We start from the raw sequence: 17,806 nt of genomic DNA, 5'->3' as shown, positions 1-17,806 counted from the left end.
ATACATCTGTTTATCAGTTCTTTTCTTTTCAATTTTTTTCTAAAGGCCCTTTTAGTTCTGTGGGTCCACAACCTCCAATAGCCAGCTTTCCTCTTTAGAATCCCTATAAGAATCTATGTCCCTATTATCCCCTAGGATCAAACACAGACTCTAACTTTCCAAACCTTACCACACTCTATGCCTCTTCCCACACACTATTGTCCAGTCAAATTGGCCTTTTTGCCATTATTCCTATATAGCATTCTATCTCTCACCCCATGCCTTCATAATGGCTATAATCTTATTTTGTTCAATTTGTTCACTTACTAATTAATGAGTAATGATAACTAATAATGATAACTAACATTTAAAGACACTTTAAAGCATGCAAATTGTTTTCCATGCATGATTTTTTTGAACTACAGAATAACTCTGTGAGATAAGTACCGTAGGTTTTACTTCTTGTGTAACAGATGAAGAAAATAAGATGAAGGAATTTAAATGATTTACTGAGGTTTACACAACTAGCAAGTGATAGGGGAAGGATTTGAAATCATATCTTTCCTGACCTCAACTCCAACATTTTTTCCACTACACAAGGTTCCATTTTTAATGTCATTTTTCATTATCACAAATAAAATTTTGTGGGGTAGCCTAGGAACTTAACCACCATTCTTCAGAGAAATAAATATGTAAAGAAATCTAAATAGCTGAATTAAAAAATGAAATTTTGAAACACAATTCACTTTTAAATTGAGGACTGGGGTAATGATGAAATTATTATCCAAATAAAAGCAGATCTTTTAGCAGAAGGATGTCTGGAACAGAAAAAACACTGATCAGGCTTTTCTTGGTCTACATCAGACCATATCAGATAGAGTACTAAATATTAAATCTGTTACTGAATCTGTTCCACATAAATATGTTTCCAGAGGAGGGGAGAAGGAATGGCCAATAATGCTAAGACATTTATCTGAATGCAAACATTACTAGTATTATATAAAAGTTTTCAGTTTGACTGTGGATGTTTGTGAACTTATTAATAAGACTTAAGCAAAAGTCAATAACATTTTGGCTTGAAATTTATTTTTATACTTAGAGACTTAAAATTTTGTTCTACACAGACATGTTTTCTACACAAAATCAAAATTGCTCTTCACAGTGCTCTAATGTGAAGTATTTAGGTATTGTAATTTTTGGAAATTAAATTTTGAAAGCAATTCATATCATGGTATAGACCTGAAATTTGAGGACATACTTTAGAGAGACTGCTGTGAAAAGATCCTACGCTACCTCAGTTTTTGAATCTTTAATGCAATAGTTAATGATCTATGTGTTTTAACCATGTTTAATCATTTAGATTAGTTATGATATTGAGAAATGAACCATTTCTAAACATTCCCCAAAAATTTTATATTCTTTAAAAAAAGGTTTTGTTATATAGGATGGTTCTCAGGGAGGGGGTAAAAATGGGGAGAGATTCTAGGGGAATTTTGGGTGATATTTTTAAAAAGAGACATCAGTAAAAATTTTGTTTAAAAAATAAAGTCTACCCCACCATTTTAGGATCAGCTTTTACATGGAGGGTTATCTGAAAACATGTAATGTAACGAAAATTTTCCTTCAGTTTTTTGAAAATTTTATTCAAAATCTGCCTTGAAGCAATCCATATATCATTGCTATCAAAATAATTGCCCAAGTACTAGAAAAAGAAAGCTACATATATGTATACATATATATACACATATAATCATTGTTATATTTTGTTTTGTTCATGTAAAACTTGCAGACCATAAGTTAAATCAGTTTATTAATGTTAAATATGATGGAAAAAGCAATAGACTTGGAATCAAAAGACTTAACTTTGAGTCTGAGTTCTGCCATTTCCTAACTCTGTGGATCTTAGACAAATAACTTCTGCTCCCATAGCTTCAGTTTCCCTATCTATAAAATGGGGGCAATGATTCTTTCAATTTCTACCTCTTAGGGTTGTTGTAAGAAAAGTACTTGATGCTTTATAAATATAAGCTTCCATTATGACACTAGGTGATCTAAATCATTAAAGAATTAAGAAAAACTTGGAGAAATCTGTTAATAGTTTTTTCATCTGAATAAATCCTTTAAATGTACCTAGCTTTGTGAATGAATGAACACATTTCCTTTCCCTATCCAGACTCTTTTTTAAATAGAGAAACTGTACAAGCATTTTTAGGAACCCGAAGAAGCAATGTGATATAGATAAGAACTGGATTTGTAGTTTAATGAACTGGGTTTAAAGTCTAATTCTGAAAGGTAAAACCTATATGACCTTGGGAAAGTCACTTACCCTTTCTGGGACTCAGTTACCTAATCTGCAAAATGAGAGGTATTGGACTTGAGGATCTCTAAAATTTACTTTGGCTCTAAATCCTAAAATCTTCCAAGGAGGTTACACTGGCGGTTATTCCTTTCCACTTGCCTCGAATAGTATAAACTACTTGTTTTGACAAGTGAATGGTATTTTCCAAAACTCCTTCATACCTTTGGGTAAGGGGATTTGAGCTCTGCTGCTAGTAAGTCATGTGATGGTAGCTAAGTCATTTAACTTCTTAGGTCCTCAGTTTCCTCCAAAACAAAAAGTCTGTCTGAGGTAAAACATAAGTTTCTATAAATCTATAACTGGATTTGATTCAGTAGCTGAGGAAGTATCTTTCCAAATATCTTCCCCAAATGTTATCGTCCTGTTGGTTTCTCCCTTTTATATCACCTCTGACAATGCCAAAGCCTAGTATACAACTATTCATACTAATTTATTTTCTAACAAGCCAATGAAGCCAGAATGTTCTATCTTTGAAAAAGTGTTACATATAATTTTTAGAAGTTTTAAAAACACAACATAAAGGTGAACTCGGCTGAATACAGTCAGTACTTTAAATTGTACATATGTTCAGTTGTCTTAAGTTGTCTCCAACTCTTCATGACCCCAGATGAGGTTTTCTTCGTGAGGACACTGGAGTGGTTAGCCATTTCCCTCTCTAGATCATTTTACAGATGAGGACATTGAGGCAAAGAGGATCAAGTGACATATATATATATATAAATATTTTCTTAAATAAAAATTCAGATTGATAGAAAAACTGTCATTCCTGAATCTTTTCTACACTTTACAATGAATTTTAATGCCCGCTCTACACACTGCAGTACTACATGAAATAATACCTCATGTTCTTTGCATAACAGCAGTAATTTAAATACTAGTAGAAATAGTTAAGACTTGGCATCTTTTCTCAACTTCAGGATGGATTTGAGAGAAAATCTTATTTGATAATAAATAAAATTTTTAGCATTTTGAAGTTCCTTCTAAAAATTGCTAAGATAATGAATGACATCCCAAAATACTGTTTACAGACATTGCATTCCAGGGTAAGCAGTATACTATATTTTATGACAGTGTAGAAGATAAATGAATTGGCAAACTGATGTTGGAAGCACCATGAAACAAACTTTTCAGGGCACCAGTGTTTCATAAGAATTGCTCAAAACAATATTTGTCTTTTAGTGACTAATTCTAATTTTTTTAACAAAAAAAAATTTGTTTTTTTCTCTTTTTTTATCCCTCTTGAACAATATTACCCTGTTTGGGCATACTGCACTCTTCTGGATGTAGAATTTCATAGCAGGTATCAGAATGCCATAGACTTAGAGTATACCTTCCCAAACAATGATTTCCTACCTTAAAGAGAACGTGTAACTCAAAGGAAATAAAATTAGTCTACAATGGAACACAATTAGGTTCTAAAAATAAGATAAAACAAGTTAATACCAGATATCAATCCTACAATTAATTACACTTTCAGCTTCAATTTTTAAATTTCTCATATTTGATCATTGTCAAAACTACTGAATTTTTAGGCATCTTCAAAAATGCCGGCATTTACTTTGGTCTGAGGACAAACAGAAAGTAACAGTAACAAGAATAAAATTGTTTATTTCCTGGGCAGGGTGGTTTAGCTACAAAGTTGCTTGCTTTCAAAAATGAGGAGGTGTGAAAATTTTCTGTTACTAATAATCTGGCCATTTGTTCAAGATCAGGGAAATGAAGACCACATTTTAGGAAATGATTGTCATGAATCAACCTCTGTATTCTTTCTTCATCGAACCTACTCTAAAGTTAAAGATTTTTTTAAAAAAGTTTCAACCCAAGTATCTCATTTATTGCTTTTAACTAGGGCACTGTTAACTTCCTTTCGTGTGGAAAATTTGACCATGTTTGTTAACTCGAACGGGCTAAATGAATTTTGGAATCTTAGAGGAGAAAAATAACTTCTACTTTTTTAAAAGTGAAAAGTCAACAACCACGGAGCTTTTCTACTGTAAATGGGAAAACGATGTAAGGAGACTACCAAGACAGCTCGGAAATTTGTAAGCTGCAAGCACGCTCTTCCTTTGGAAAAGAAAAACCCTAAAATATTCTTCTACTGGGGGAAAGGAGGGGACACTGTAGGTACATCTAGTACCGAAGCACTTTGTACTGGACCTCCTCAGTGTTTCTTTTTAAAAAGGGTAATTAATTGAATGAAACTAACTTTGAATCATTATTAAAGTACGAACTCCCTCTCCCACACTGACTCCATTGCCCCCCACAGGACAACTCCCTTCCCCTCAGCCGAGGCACAGGCGCCCAGCCTCGGTACAGGGGCCACCAAATGGTATGTAGGTAACTGTGCCCACCTCCCTCGGGGGCCTCAACAGGGTGAACTTGCGGAAAAACTGTGCAAGAAAATCCCAGCGCCAAGGCCAGTAAGGATCAACTCCCGGACCTTGACTCCTGCCCCGTCTGATTAGGGCTCACTGCCTTGGGTGCTTATTTAACCTCCAGGGTCACCAGATGGCCAAGCCTAGTACTTTGTATAAACAAACAGCACCCTTCCTCTCTCCTTCCCTCCCTTCCTTTGCATATCCCGAGCTACCCACTCCTCACTACCCTGCACTGCCCAGCTCCTCGAGCCCCCAGCTCTTCCCCCTTCCCACCACGAGGTCGCCGGTGTTTCCTCTCCCCTCCCCCTGGGGTTCCGCCGCGCCCCGTAGACCCCCAGCCTCCAGCCCCCAGGAGGCCGAGCTTCCCGTAAATTCCCCGCCCCTTTTTCCCCTCGCCCCCTCCCACCTTGGCGCGGGGCTCCCTCCTGTGGCCCAGCCCCGCCCTGCCCCTCCCTTCGTTGTGTCCGTGCGCCCTCCACCGGGCCCCGGGCGGCGGGGGATTGGCCGGGAAGAGCTGCCACTCTCGGCGGCGCGTCACCGCCCTCATTTCCGATAGCCCTGAGCCCGGGAGTTGCTTTAGTGGAAACCCGGCAGCCGAGGAATAGCCAGCGTGCGTTACGGCTCACAGGAGCGCCTGCCAGCCCGCCCAGGAGAGCGGCGGCCAGGACAGCCAAAGCAGCAGCCGCTGCAGCCGCCGCCGACACCGCTGTGGGGGCAGCAGGAATGATGAGCACGGTGCGCGGCCGAAGTTGACTAGCCCTTGGCCGCGCCCCTCTAAGCTTTAGAGTTGGCTGTGCCTGCTGTGGGGGGAAGGTGTCCGGTCTCATCCCAGCCCCTGCTGCCACCCAGGTGTGTGCAGGACACCGAGTCCAAGGTGTAGGACCTAAAAACTCCACCTCAGCACCGAGGAGGGGGCAGCGAGGGCGGCACCCGGAGCCTTGCCAGGAGGTGGGGGCCCCAGTGGGGCGGGGACCCACCGGAAACTTTATCCAAATAATTCTCCTTTTCTGCTTTCTCTCCTTGCAGCAGCTGCAATCAGAGGAGCCTCCTGTGCAGTGTGGGTGGGCAGTAAGAGCTTCCCTGGAGACCCCCTCCGGAAAGAAGAGAGGGGGCGGGGAAGTTGTTTCCCCCACTCTGCTCCCCACCGGTTGAGGATCTACAGCCCAGCGGGAACATTATCAGGCTCTGGATGCCAGGGACTTGGACCCGGAGCCCCTGACAGCCGGGCTGCAGAGGGGTGAAGTTTGGGGCTGCACGCCGAGGAGAGCAGGGCCACCGAGCGTCCCCAGGGTCTCGCGGAGAGATGCCGATGGGGGGCCTGTTGCCCCTATTCAGCAGCCCCCCCGGGGGTGGGCTGGGAGGTGGGGGCGGCGGCGGTAGTGGCGGCTTGGGCATCAGGAAGGTAGCCGGGCCGGGTGCTTTCCGTCTGACCGAGAAGTTCGTCTTGCTGCTGGTGTTCAGCGCCTTCATCACGCTCTGCTTTGGGGCGATCTTCTTCCTGCCCGATTCTTCGAAGCTGCTCAGTGGGGTCTTCTTCCACTCCAACTCGGCTCTCCAGCCAGCTTCCGACCACAAGCAGGGGCTTGGCTTGGGCGGCTTCAATGCGGAGGGCAAGGGGGAAGAGGGGAGCGAAGGTGAGAGGGCAGCGGCTGCTGCCGCGGCCGCAGCTGCTGCGGACAATTTGGCCAAGATTCGAGAAGACCACGAGAGAGCCTTGAGAGAGGCCAAGGAGACCCTGCAGAAGTTGCCCGAGGAGATTCAGAGAGATATTCTCCAGGAGAAGGAGCAAGTTCTCCAAGACAAACTGCTCAATAAAGGGAATGCCGGTGGACTGCCTCACCTAGACTTCCGCCCTCCCATCGGGGCTCTAGGACGGGAGCCCACCGACCCAGAAATCCGTCAGAAGAGGGCAAAGATCAAAGAGGTGAGTGATCGGGTAGAGATGCCATAAAGGAGATTCAATTCTTGGATAGTCTGTTATTTTTTCCCAAGGGAAACCAGCAGTCATTTCAAACTCTTAAGCTGAATGAAAGGCTGAAATCTATTGAGGAAGGGGAAGATTCATTCTTCCCACTCTCCCAGGTGAAGTAACAACGTAAGGAATTTCCTGGAAATGACTGTGTTTGGTAACCTGAAAACATGGTACAACCGGGCCAGTTTAGGTCAGAGGTTTAATCTTTTACGTTCTTTGATGAATATGAGCGAAGATACCAAAACATAAAAATAAAAAATAAAAAAACCTAGATGAGTAGGTAAGCTTCCTTTAGGCTATTATAAAGTGAATAGATATGAAGGAGAACAGGGTATTCCCTCCCCCCCCCCCAAATAGTGGAAGTGCAAAAAACGAGCCAGATAAGCTTAGTTGTAGCCTTGAAGGGTTTGTCAAGTGGAGCCTCCTGTTTCAACAGCCAACTGACAAACACTGCAACCTTCAGTGATGTGGCAGTGTTGTGCCAGGTGGCATCCTGTGCATATTAACTGAAAGTACAACTTTAAGACTTGAAGAGATTGCCTGTGTAGTCATTATTTGAATGTTTACAAAAATACATACTTGGAGCCCTTTGACGGTTCTGATGTATTCTTAGGGGAGGAAGCCAAGTATTATGCAACAAGTTTGCATCTACAACAATACAAGGTCGAATCTCTGTCATAAAGGGGGATTTTCTAAATTCCTTTGCATTTACATTTTTTTTAGTAAATTCTGTACTGAATAACTAAAATTCTGTAAGGTGGATGGATGTTCATGATCAAGAGAAATGTTTTATTACTGATTCTTTCCAGTGATATTCCTCCAAAATAGAACTATAGAATTTTTCATCCGGACCAAACCTTAGAGCTCATTTCTAAAACCCTTTCCAACTCCAAATCCTAAAGTCCAGTTAGACTGCTTCATTTTACAAATCACAAAACTGAGGCACAGAGACATTATTGCCCAAACTTAGAATAGTAAGTTAAGGATAGACTCAGTCCTAGAATCTATGTATGAATCCCAGTAGTGCTTTTTACTATGTGGTGGCACCTTTTCAATTTCTTCTATTTGGCTTACCCTCTTCAAAGGTGTGCTTTTGAAGTATAGTTTTAAACTTCCCCAGGCTAAATGAGTTTTTGGTTCCTGCCCTTGCCCCTCTTTTTGGAGAATCAAAGTGCTTTAAAATTATCATAAAAGCCTTTAATTCTAATTATTTCCAAAGATTTATTTTCTTACACACATCTAAAGTTGAGGTGTGGGAGAAAGAATGGAGATTTTTCCATAAAAATTAACTCAAGTATAATAAGAAAAGTTGAGAGAGACAGAAGAGGGGGGAGAGAGATTGAGAGAGAGCGCAAGAGTGAGCGAGCAAGCAAGCTTGCACTATTTATTTTTTCACAGGGAATCAAAACTGAATTTGAGGAGGTGGTGAAGAGGTGAGGTATCTAACTGAGCTGCCTCCATCCTGCAGCTACAATAAGTCCATTTGTCATGTGATTTATTTGTACAGCTTATAATAAATGAATTTTATTAAAGCTGTTGGCAAGTCAAGTAAACCTGCTCTTGGTTTCTTTTGCCTTATTATGGACTCTATTTCTTCTTAGAACACTGTATACTTAGTCTCCTCCTTAGATCTTACTGACCACTTATTCAGTGACACTTAATTACTATCCTGACCATGCAGAATGATACAACTAGGAAGAATGGATTCAACCATTTCTGAAAACAACTCTCCTCCATAGTCTTCCAAAGAAAAAAAATGGAAGGAAAAAACCCTAATAATAACAAATAAAAAAACAAGCTGGAACTATCCACAAAATATTTTGTGTGTGTGTGTGTGTGTGTGTGTATTACATGATCGTAAGTTTGAAGATACTCTTTAGAAAGTAAGCTTCCAGTTGGTAAGGGCTGAAATAGTGCTGTCAGCAATCATGTGCTTATAGACATTTAAATGTCAATAATAGCTATTCAGTGCTGCTGAAAGGGTGTTGTTACAGCAGAAAAAAAATGGGTCAGGGCCAGGTGCAGCTTTACTGGATCATATTGAAAGTTATGCATGTTCTTCTTTGCTCAGTTGAATTCCTGTTCTTATTTTTTTCAATCATAAGGTCTTAATTAGCCCTAAAAAGAGAATTTCTCTTGAAATGGATCAGTGCAGTTATTCCCTTAACACTTCAGTGCCTACATGCTTTTTAGTGCCTACATACCATTTCTGAATAAATTTGTGGGATTTTATTTTAATCTTATTTCATGTTGTAAAATAGTTTATAGGAATAAACAGTAGGTCTTCAATATTTAGAGACAAGTATCAAGAACTAGATCTTGGCACCCCAACTAATCTTGTTCAGCCAGATGTCCAAGGGTAAAGTATTTCTTGATAAACTAAAAAAGCCATGTTAAATTGAAACCAATAATGTGTGTAAAAAAGAAGGAAAGAAAAATTTGGCTTTTCTGGTTAGATGGCTAAACTTAAACCTTTCAAACTTTTGTTCTCTTTCTGCTACTCTCACTGATACTTTGACATAGAACTAATGAATCTCTGCTTTGACTTTTCTCTTCATCCTTTCTGCATTTTTTAGTATTCGGTGCCCAGCATCTTAGATTATGTATGAGACATAAACAAGTTCATGTCTGTACCCTCAATGCAGTTAGTTATTTGTTGATGATGAGAAGCCTTTAGATGCAAGAATGATCTCTTTTAAAGTATATAAAGGGAGGACTGATCTGAAGCTTTTGGTCTTGTTGCCAAGACGCACCTATTTAACTGTTAATAAATTTAATATAAAAGCAGGCTGTGATACTTTATACCAGTAACATAGTTTTATTACTAGTACTCTGTTTTAAAAAGCTGTCATCTCTTAGAAGGCTTTCTATTTAACTTGTTTTATATAGTGCCTAGCATAGCACCATTCACCAATAAGGGTTACATCAAAATGGTTTTGATGATAAACTGTAAATGGCATGATAACCAAATAGCTATAAAACTCGAAGATTATTTTAAAGGAGAATTAAGAATTTGATTTCAGGGTTTAGAATTTTGTTAGGGCATAAGATCAATTCACTTTATGAGAATGTTTCTTAGTTTGTATGTAATATATATTAGAGTTTGATTTTTTTCAATTTTTTAATAATTTTTTTATCAAGTTGTATTTTTTTAGGATCAAAACAGTATGATCAGTTAATCGTAGAAGTTAAATCTTAACACCACAGATCTAGGTTAGACAGTATGTAGATGAAGGGAACAAGCATTTATAAAGTGCTTTACAAACATTACGCCATTTAATTTATAATTGCCCAGTACACACAGTGGCCAAGTAATTCAGTATCCCTTATGTTGGAGATAAGGAAACAGGGACCCTCAGAGTTTAAATGACTTGCCTAAGATCACACATGTAGTAAATTTTAACCAGCTGTCTTTCTACTGTAACGCAGCATATATCTGAGTTAAAAACTCATGCTTCTGCCTCTCTTTGAACATGGGTATGACTCCTAATCCTTGAAAGCCACTTCTGGCAAAATGAAGAGCCATAGAGAATGAAGGTCGATTCAAGAGGAGCTAGTAAGTGCTGTGTTGCAGCATTTTATTGTTACCTTCTTGAAACATGCAGTATTCCACTTGGAAATAAACTCACTTTCTCTGAATGATGCAGAATTTTCCAATCTATAGAGCTTCCTTAGAGGAGGGGTTTTATCCAAGTACTTACATTTTAAAATGTGACTCTAATTTAAGTCTAAGAATTAGAAGTTCAATGGTGGAATCATTTGAGTGATATACTATATGCAAGCACTATGTCAAGTGACAGAGATGGGAAGTCTGAAATGAAAGAGGCCTCCGTGTTCTAGGAACTTGTATTTGGGGGATGAGGAAGAAAGTAGATTAAAAATTATGGGAAACTTAAATGAAGGTGGTATATATTTTGCATGTGATGTTAAAGTATTTGTGAAAATTCTAATTTTGTTATTCAGTGGAATTGCAGCATAGACTGTTAAAAAAAAAGTATGGCCTTATAGTTAGAAAACCTGGTTTCAGATCCCACCTCTGATGTTGGTATCTGTGTGACTTTAAACAAATCACTTAGCCTCCCTGAGGCTCTGTTTCCTCATCTGTAAAATGCGAATGCACATATGTATCATTCACTTAGTTCAGAGGGAAAAGTCAACACCCTGAACTTCAGAGAAGTAAAGACCAACAGACAGGGCTTCCAACTGTCTGACCACAAACAATACATACATCATAGATCAACAGACAGATCCAACTGTCTGACCATTAAGAGAAGCACCCAGATCTGGATTTTTGAAGAGGGGGAGCGGGGAGGCCCTTAGCAGCTACCCAGAGTCTCATTTTACCAAACAAACATTTCCAGTGAGTAAGCCCCAAAACAAAATCTCACCTCAGAGTATGTATACACTTTTCAGAGCCAGAAAGCATCATGACCCTTGAGACCCAGTACTTCATTAGAAATGAACAAAAGGTGGGCCTTCCTACAAAACAAATCTCCTCTAATGAAGCTTCCCTTAATGGGCAGGTCCATTAATGAGTGAGAAAGATCTTTAACTCTCATTAACATTACAAATACTAAGATCAACCTTGCAGAGGGAAGGAAACCACAAAAAAATGACTCTCCAAAGGGGGTTTATGAAGCTGTAAGAGAGGTACAACTGTACTGTGACTAGGGGGGTGGTGTTTGGGGTTCAATGGCATGTGTATGTTGACAAGTGATTGGTTCAGGAAGGCAGTTTAAAAGGGGTGAGTAAAAATTGGGGACTGCTTGTGCCAGTGCCATTTATATAGGTTATATAGAGGTGGATCAATAGCATATTACTTTTCAAATCAAATTTTCCTAGAACAGAAGACCACATTTTTTATTTATGGACTTCACTTTCTTGTTTGGTTAAATCATTTGATCTCCATGAGCCTCAGTTCGCTCAATGATAAAATGACGAGATTGGACCAGATGTCCTTTGAAGTCCTTTCCAACTGTGTTCCTATGATTACCTATTTTATTCCTGCCGAATTCTTAGGTCAGTGTATGTGTTATGCAAACATTTACCTAGTTACTCCTACTTTGTTCCTTCTTTTGTTGTCTGATTATAGTAATACCTTACCTGTCATGAACCTATTCACTCTCTGGTAAGTCACCCTTATAGAATGCAACCAAGAACTAGGAAGCAAACTTATTAAAAAGGGGTTGAGAATGGAGATCCTAAGCAACCAAAATAGTTTTCATAATCTGTAGAACTAAAGTTCATGGATCTTTTTGAAAGAATAGCCATTTACAACTTATTTATTCTTATTTAACACAACCTGCTAACAAGGTTACTCATCTGGTTTCTGAGCCTTTAGAATTGATATAAGTAGGCATGATGAAAGTAGCAAAAAAGAAAAGCTGACATCTTAACACTAAGGGAGGAAACAGGAAAAAACTTTTTCAAAAGCAGATGCCAGGAATCAAAAAGCAGTGCAGTCTGAAGGCAGTGTAGGGGAGTCAAATAGTCCTACCTATCTCAATAAGCTTTGAGGACATCACTGTATTAAAACACTATACAGTAGATGTCCAAAATAATGACAGTTCTTTCTAGAATGTTTAGTTTAAAAAGTTTTGATCTTTAAAGGAGTGTAGCCTCAGATATTCATAATGACTCAGTCTCAGAGGTATTATTGTACAAGTAGCTAACTTTTTCCTAGAGGATATAAAGTATCTTTATAGTTATTCTACTGTATACACTTTCAACTCATCCATTCTCATGATACCTTCAGTGCTCTGATAAAAGGTTCAATCCTTTTTTTTCCTGCTATAAATATGTTTTTACCTTAGATATACCATTCTGCTGAACACACCCATTTACCCTGGTGGTGACTGTTCTCATGCTGACTAACAAGGCTTGAAAGTTTGTTTGTTTGATTGTTTTAGCTAAAATAGCTTATTAAGCTTTTTATTTTAATCTTTAAAAAAAATTGGACAAAGATTGATCGAAGGACATTTTAACCTGAAATGACCTCTGGAGGCTTACCAAAAAGGATGGGAAAATAAAACCAGATAAAATAATTTTGTTCACATTAGTAAAAATTACATAATTATAACAGTTTGCTATCCAGAACTCAATCTGCAGCCTGTGTTGGAGTTGAAGTCTGTAAGAGAAGATAGCATTCTAGTCAAAATGGCCGCAGATTTTGGTCTATTCTGATATTCCTGAAGACAATGTAGATTCTGCTTAAAATTGCCTCTGTAAACACTTTAGATAGTAGTTCTGGGTGTGGAAAAAGTTATATAAGATAGAATTCAGAAAGGGTAATTTAAATAGTGTTAGAAAGTACAAATCTGTAAAACAGATGAGTACCAAGGAAAATTTACTTAGAAGAGAGTGGACATTTCACTGCAAAGATGATTTTCTTCATGTTGGAAGGGCTGAGACCAATACAATGAATAATAACATTTTTTTAATGTTAGGAATTGAGATTAACTGAGATCTGGGAAGATTTTTGTTTTGTTAACATGAAGGAAAAAAATGACTTTCATTTATGAAGTTGGGATTTTGTGCAACTTTCTTTTAAAAAGCGGGTATTTTCATTCATGCTGCTTCAGATAGTACATAGCTACATATTTCAAAGTTTATTTATACTTGAACCTTGGTTAGTTTGTAAAAGTCTGCCAACACTATTTAAATTTGGCTTAGAAGACTGCCTTATGATCATAAATAACTGTTGATAAGAAATTGGTATATTATTTTTATAAATGGTGATTTGAGGTGATAGTAATTTTTGAGAGGTATTTTACTAGCCAAGTAGTGAGGTTCAAAACATCCTATATCTAGTAAACTGTTGGCTTTAATCTCATAATTAGAAATACTTTTGTAATGCACTCTTATAGGTTTATCTTCTTGGGTCAGTAAATTTTGTAGCGTATGTGTAAAGATGTATCTTTACTACTGCACACATTGAAAAAGGTATTTTACAATTGAGATAGGGGACTAGATTTTGATTTCATAGTTTAGGGAACTCCCAAGTAAGAAAACTTCCTTTACTAACAATAGGTCAGCACTTGTTCTTCCAATGGCACTGAAAAGTTGACTTACCCAGAAATCATACGGCAAGTATATGTCAGAGGCAGAACTTGAACCAAGGTCTTTGTGGCTTTGAGGCCAGCTCTCTGTAATCACCTTCACTTTATAATTGGCATATACTTAATGAATTATTGAAGAATCTTTTGTTAGTCTTAATTATTTAATCTTCCTAGCGATTACTTAATCTTTTAATGTCCCTTAAAGACCTCAAAAATTAAAGTAATTTGTACTGACTATGCAGGTGATTTATTGGCTCTTGTTAAAAGGAACTATGGCAAGTCAAAGAACAAATGTCATTTGCTAAATATTTAACAAGTAATAAAACTGCTTTAAACAAGAACCACTTCTCTTGATCTCTAGTTTCTAAAATAAATAATTTCTTGTGTTTTCTGTCTTCTCATAGTCTTTGATAGACTGTGATTTATGGTGGTAAAGGGCAGGGTGGGATAGTGTTGCATCCCCCACTGTGCCTAACACAATCCCTTGTAATAGGATTTACTTCATATTTGTTGAATGAATTTTAAAATTAACAATAAAATATTTGTTCAACAATAAATGTCCTTCAAAGAAATCTTTTATTCCAAGGATGCCTCTAGTGTTGAATACCTTCATGGAATTCCTCCTTGTAATTTTGAAGCAAAAAAGGAAAGGCTAGGATTCAAAGATAGTGATTTAAATCATGACAGGGATCCTTAATCTGGTATATGCAAATAGATTTCAAGGAGGGTACGTGAACTTGAATGAGAAAAAATATTATATCTTTATTTTTCACTTACCTTTGGTTTCTTTTGTAATCCTACCTATATAAATGTGTGGAAGTGTGTATTTCATTTAAACATTATTGTGGGGAATCCATAGGCTTCACCAGAATGCCAAAGGGATCTATAACACAAAAGAAGTTGAAGAAATCTTGTGCTATTGCAAGTGAATGGTCTTATAAAGTAGATTATAGATTGAAAAACTGAGAATCCTTTCCCTACACCACTGATTTTTATCGTTTGAAGAAAAAATACCATGTACCTTAAAGCCTGTAATCCTTTAAAAAAAAATTTCAATGGTAAAAATCTTTATCTTTTGAAGGTAGATATTTTGAAATATCAGAAGTCCTTCAAAGCCAAATTTGGTGAATAAGAGGTGTATTCAAGTTGGGCAATATCATCTTTAGCTAAAAATGATGAGTGTTTACATGATGAGAAGTGTGACTTGTAAAACTAACTGTAAAAGTAACTTCAGAGAAGGTGTGCACAAAGGTTTTGAGCAGTGGCAACACTGGTGAAATAAATGTATCATTTTCTAAGGTCATTATATTGGAAGATGTTTTTTGGATCTGTTATAGTACTGTTGTGCCTAGTTATGTTGGAATCAGTGTATTGTTTTTGTTACTCTAGAGTTAGTGCATAAATAAATCCCTTTAGTCTGTGATGTGGTATGATATTGTGGAATGCATTTGTCAAGATTCATCATGCTTTCTGTTATATTGACATTTTAGCAATCAGGAACTTACAGAATATGAGTCTTTCAGAACTTACAGAAAAGGTAAAAATTCATAGCCATTATCATTCTTACAATATCTCCAAAAAGCAGATAAATACAGATGGTATAACATTTTCTATTGGAGTACACAGTGGCTAAAAATAATTTCTCTTGTAGAAAGTTGTATTATCTTAAACTAGAAGAAAAAAGTTGTTCTGATTTCTAGTTTAATACTAGATTTCATGGAAGTGTTATTTTCCATAAACAGTGTCAATAACATACCCAAGAATATTCAACCTTATATAATATTGAAAAATACAAACCCTACAGATAGTTTTTTGCTATCTGCTCTATTTTATTCGGTACATGGCTACTGAGTTAATTTTCCTGAAATGTCATTTTCCTTAGGTCATTTACCCACTCCACAGCCTTCAGTCATGATCTGTTGCTTATAGAATAAGGTTCAAACTCCTCAGCCTTTCATTCAAGGCCCTTCATAATGTAGGTGTCAAAACATTTAGTCAAATTATCTCCCAGTGTTTTCCCACTACATTTTTGTGAAATGGGCCTCTTCACTGTCCCTTACATTTGTGCTTTGTGTTTTGAGTTTTCATTTTGCTCACATTAGTCTCCACCCCCATGTCTCCTGCATGCCTGTCAATCAGACCTCTAATGCCTTGCTATTCTTTCACCTGGTAAAATTTTGTCCCTCTTTTAAGGATCATGTCATATGCTGCCTTTTCTCATGACATTTTTCTTGATGTCACCAGCCCTTAGAGACTTCTAAATCCTGAAATCCAGTATCACTGTTTATGCCATGTGTCAGTCCTTTAAACAACATATTTCTTCTATTTTGTTTATATATGTATGTATCTTATAAGTAGCACTTATCTTCTCCTGCCAACCATTAACAACCCCCCAGAGAACTCAGGGCTGCTAGGTGGCGAAGTTGAAAACTTTTTGGGCCTGGAGTCAGGAAGATTCATCTTCCTGAGTTTAAATCCTGCCTCAGACACTGACTGGCTATGTGACTTTGGGAAAGTCACTTAACCCTGTTTGCCTTAGTTTCCTCATCTCTAAAATGAACCGAAGAAGGAAATGGCAAACCACTCCAGTATCTTTGCCAAGAAAGTCCCAAATAGGATAACAAAGAGTCAAAAATGGTTGAAACAACTGAATAATAAAGAGAACCTAGCACTATGGTTGGTGCTCAATATATAAATGTTACTTGATGAGTTAAAACCAAAATAAATTTCAGAATATTTCTGAGGAGAACAAACAATTTACTCATTACCAATTTATCAAGCTACTTACTCATGAGATATTTTAGCTATTATGATTAAGAGTCCAGATACTGGATAGGATTAACAAGTAAGGAATTTTGTGGAAGAGGAGAATCAGATAGCAAGTTGGATCATACAAGGTCATTTTATGTAAGGAAAGAGACACATGGCCTATTTAGTTACCATCTTACCCTTCTGGCTCACATTTACCACTGTGTCCTTTCCTTCCTATTACTTTTGCTACTATCCTTGCTTCTCCTATTAAGGAAATAGAAGTCCTTTTACCTTTTTGTAGCAATTCCTACACAAGGGATACTCAGCCCTTTAAGAAGTATATAGAAGTAGGTTTTCAAAAGTTTCTGATTATTATTAGCATATGCTACTTAATGCTGATCTTGTAATATTCCTTAGTAATCTGAAGGTGTTCTTTTGTTTGGGAGGGTTTGAAGAAAGGAGCTCTGGAAAACATGGAAGGGGAGAAGGAAATACTAATGGCAGGGGTGAGAAGACAAAGCTAAAATGTTTTAGTCAGATTTATAAAGCTAGTCTAGTTACCACTCATGTGTTGCTTTTATTACAAGATCAAGCTGAGATGTCACTTGACACGCGTTCTGTCAATTTGATAATTAATAAAAGTGCTGCAGATTTGAACAGTTTCCATATGTGATTCACTGCACATTTCAAAATATAATTGGAGAGAACTAGAAAATCGAGTTTAAAATTTGTCTGTAATTCATGTTACATCTGTTCTTAATATTTTTTTGTAAGCAATTTAGTTTATACCTGGAGATAGAGACTTGAAAATGAAGAACTATATAAATTTCTGATAAGTTTGTTTCTAGTGTCAGAATGTTTCAATTTTAGATGGTCAGAAGACCTGAAGAATATTTTACTTGAATTAATCTTAAATGGAGCAATGATATTTAAATTCCCACTCACTATATCACTGAATTTCAAAGGTATATGTCTCTCACTCGGTAATACCAAGGTTTTTAAAAAATTCTTTGCAGATTAGATTTAAAACCAAAAATTTTTGAAAACTGAGAACATTAATTAACACAATATGTTTTAGACCTGTAACTGATTAGGCCTGGTGAGAATTTGGGGGTTTTTTCTCTCTCCTATGGGAAATTCTACTGCTGCCCTAAAGATAACTGTTTTGAATTTAGCTTTGTAAAATTTGACGTTTTTTTCTCGTTGTCAAAAACAATCAATTCAAAAGAAGTTTTTGATTTTTAAAATCTCTAAAATTCTATCTAACATGCATTAAATCACGAGAACAAATATCTGGATTTGGTATATG

The 17,806-nt window shown here is 37.4% G+C and overlaps 1 protein-coding gene across 1 annotated transcript in view; it reads left to right on the top strand.

The window, feature by feature from the left end:
- The first annotated feature begins 5,281 nt into the window (after positions 1-5,281).
- MAN1A1 (mannosidase alpha class 1A member 1) overlaps positions 5,282-17,806 on the top strand; it is a 171,390-nt gene continuing 158,865 nt past the window's right edge. The window contains exons 1-2 of the mRNA XM_072643165.1: positions 5,282-5,565; positions 5,743-6,640. Of these exons, the coding sequence (XP_072499266.1) occupies positions 6,020-6,640 (621 nt within the window). The 5' untranslated portion in view covers positions 5,282-5,565; positions 5,743-6,019. The remainder of the gene's footprint in view (positions 5,566-5,742; positions 6,641-17,806) is intronic.

The sequence above is a fragment of the Notamacropus eugenii genome, chromosome 2 (genome assembly GCF_028372415.1).
Source record: "Notamacropus eugenii isolate mMacEug1 chromosome 2, mMacEug1.pri_v2, whole genome shotgun sequence".
NCBI lineage: Eukaryota > Metazoa > Chordata > Mammalia > Diprotodontia > Macropodidae > Notamacropus > Notamacropus eugenii.
Note: the sequence above shows the minus strand (reverse complement) of the source record. Positions and strands in the feature narration are given on the sequence as shown.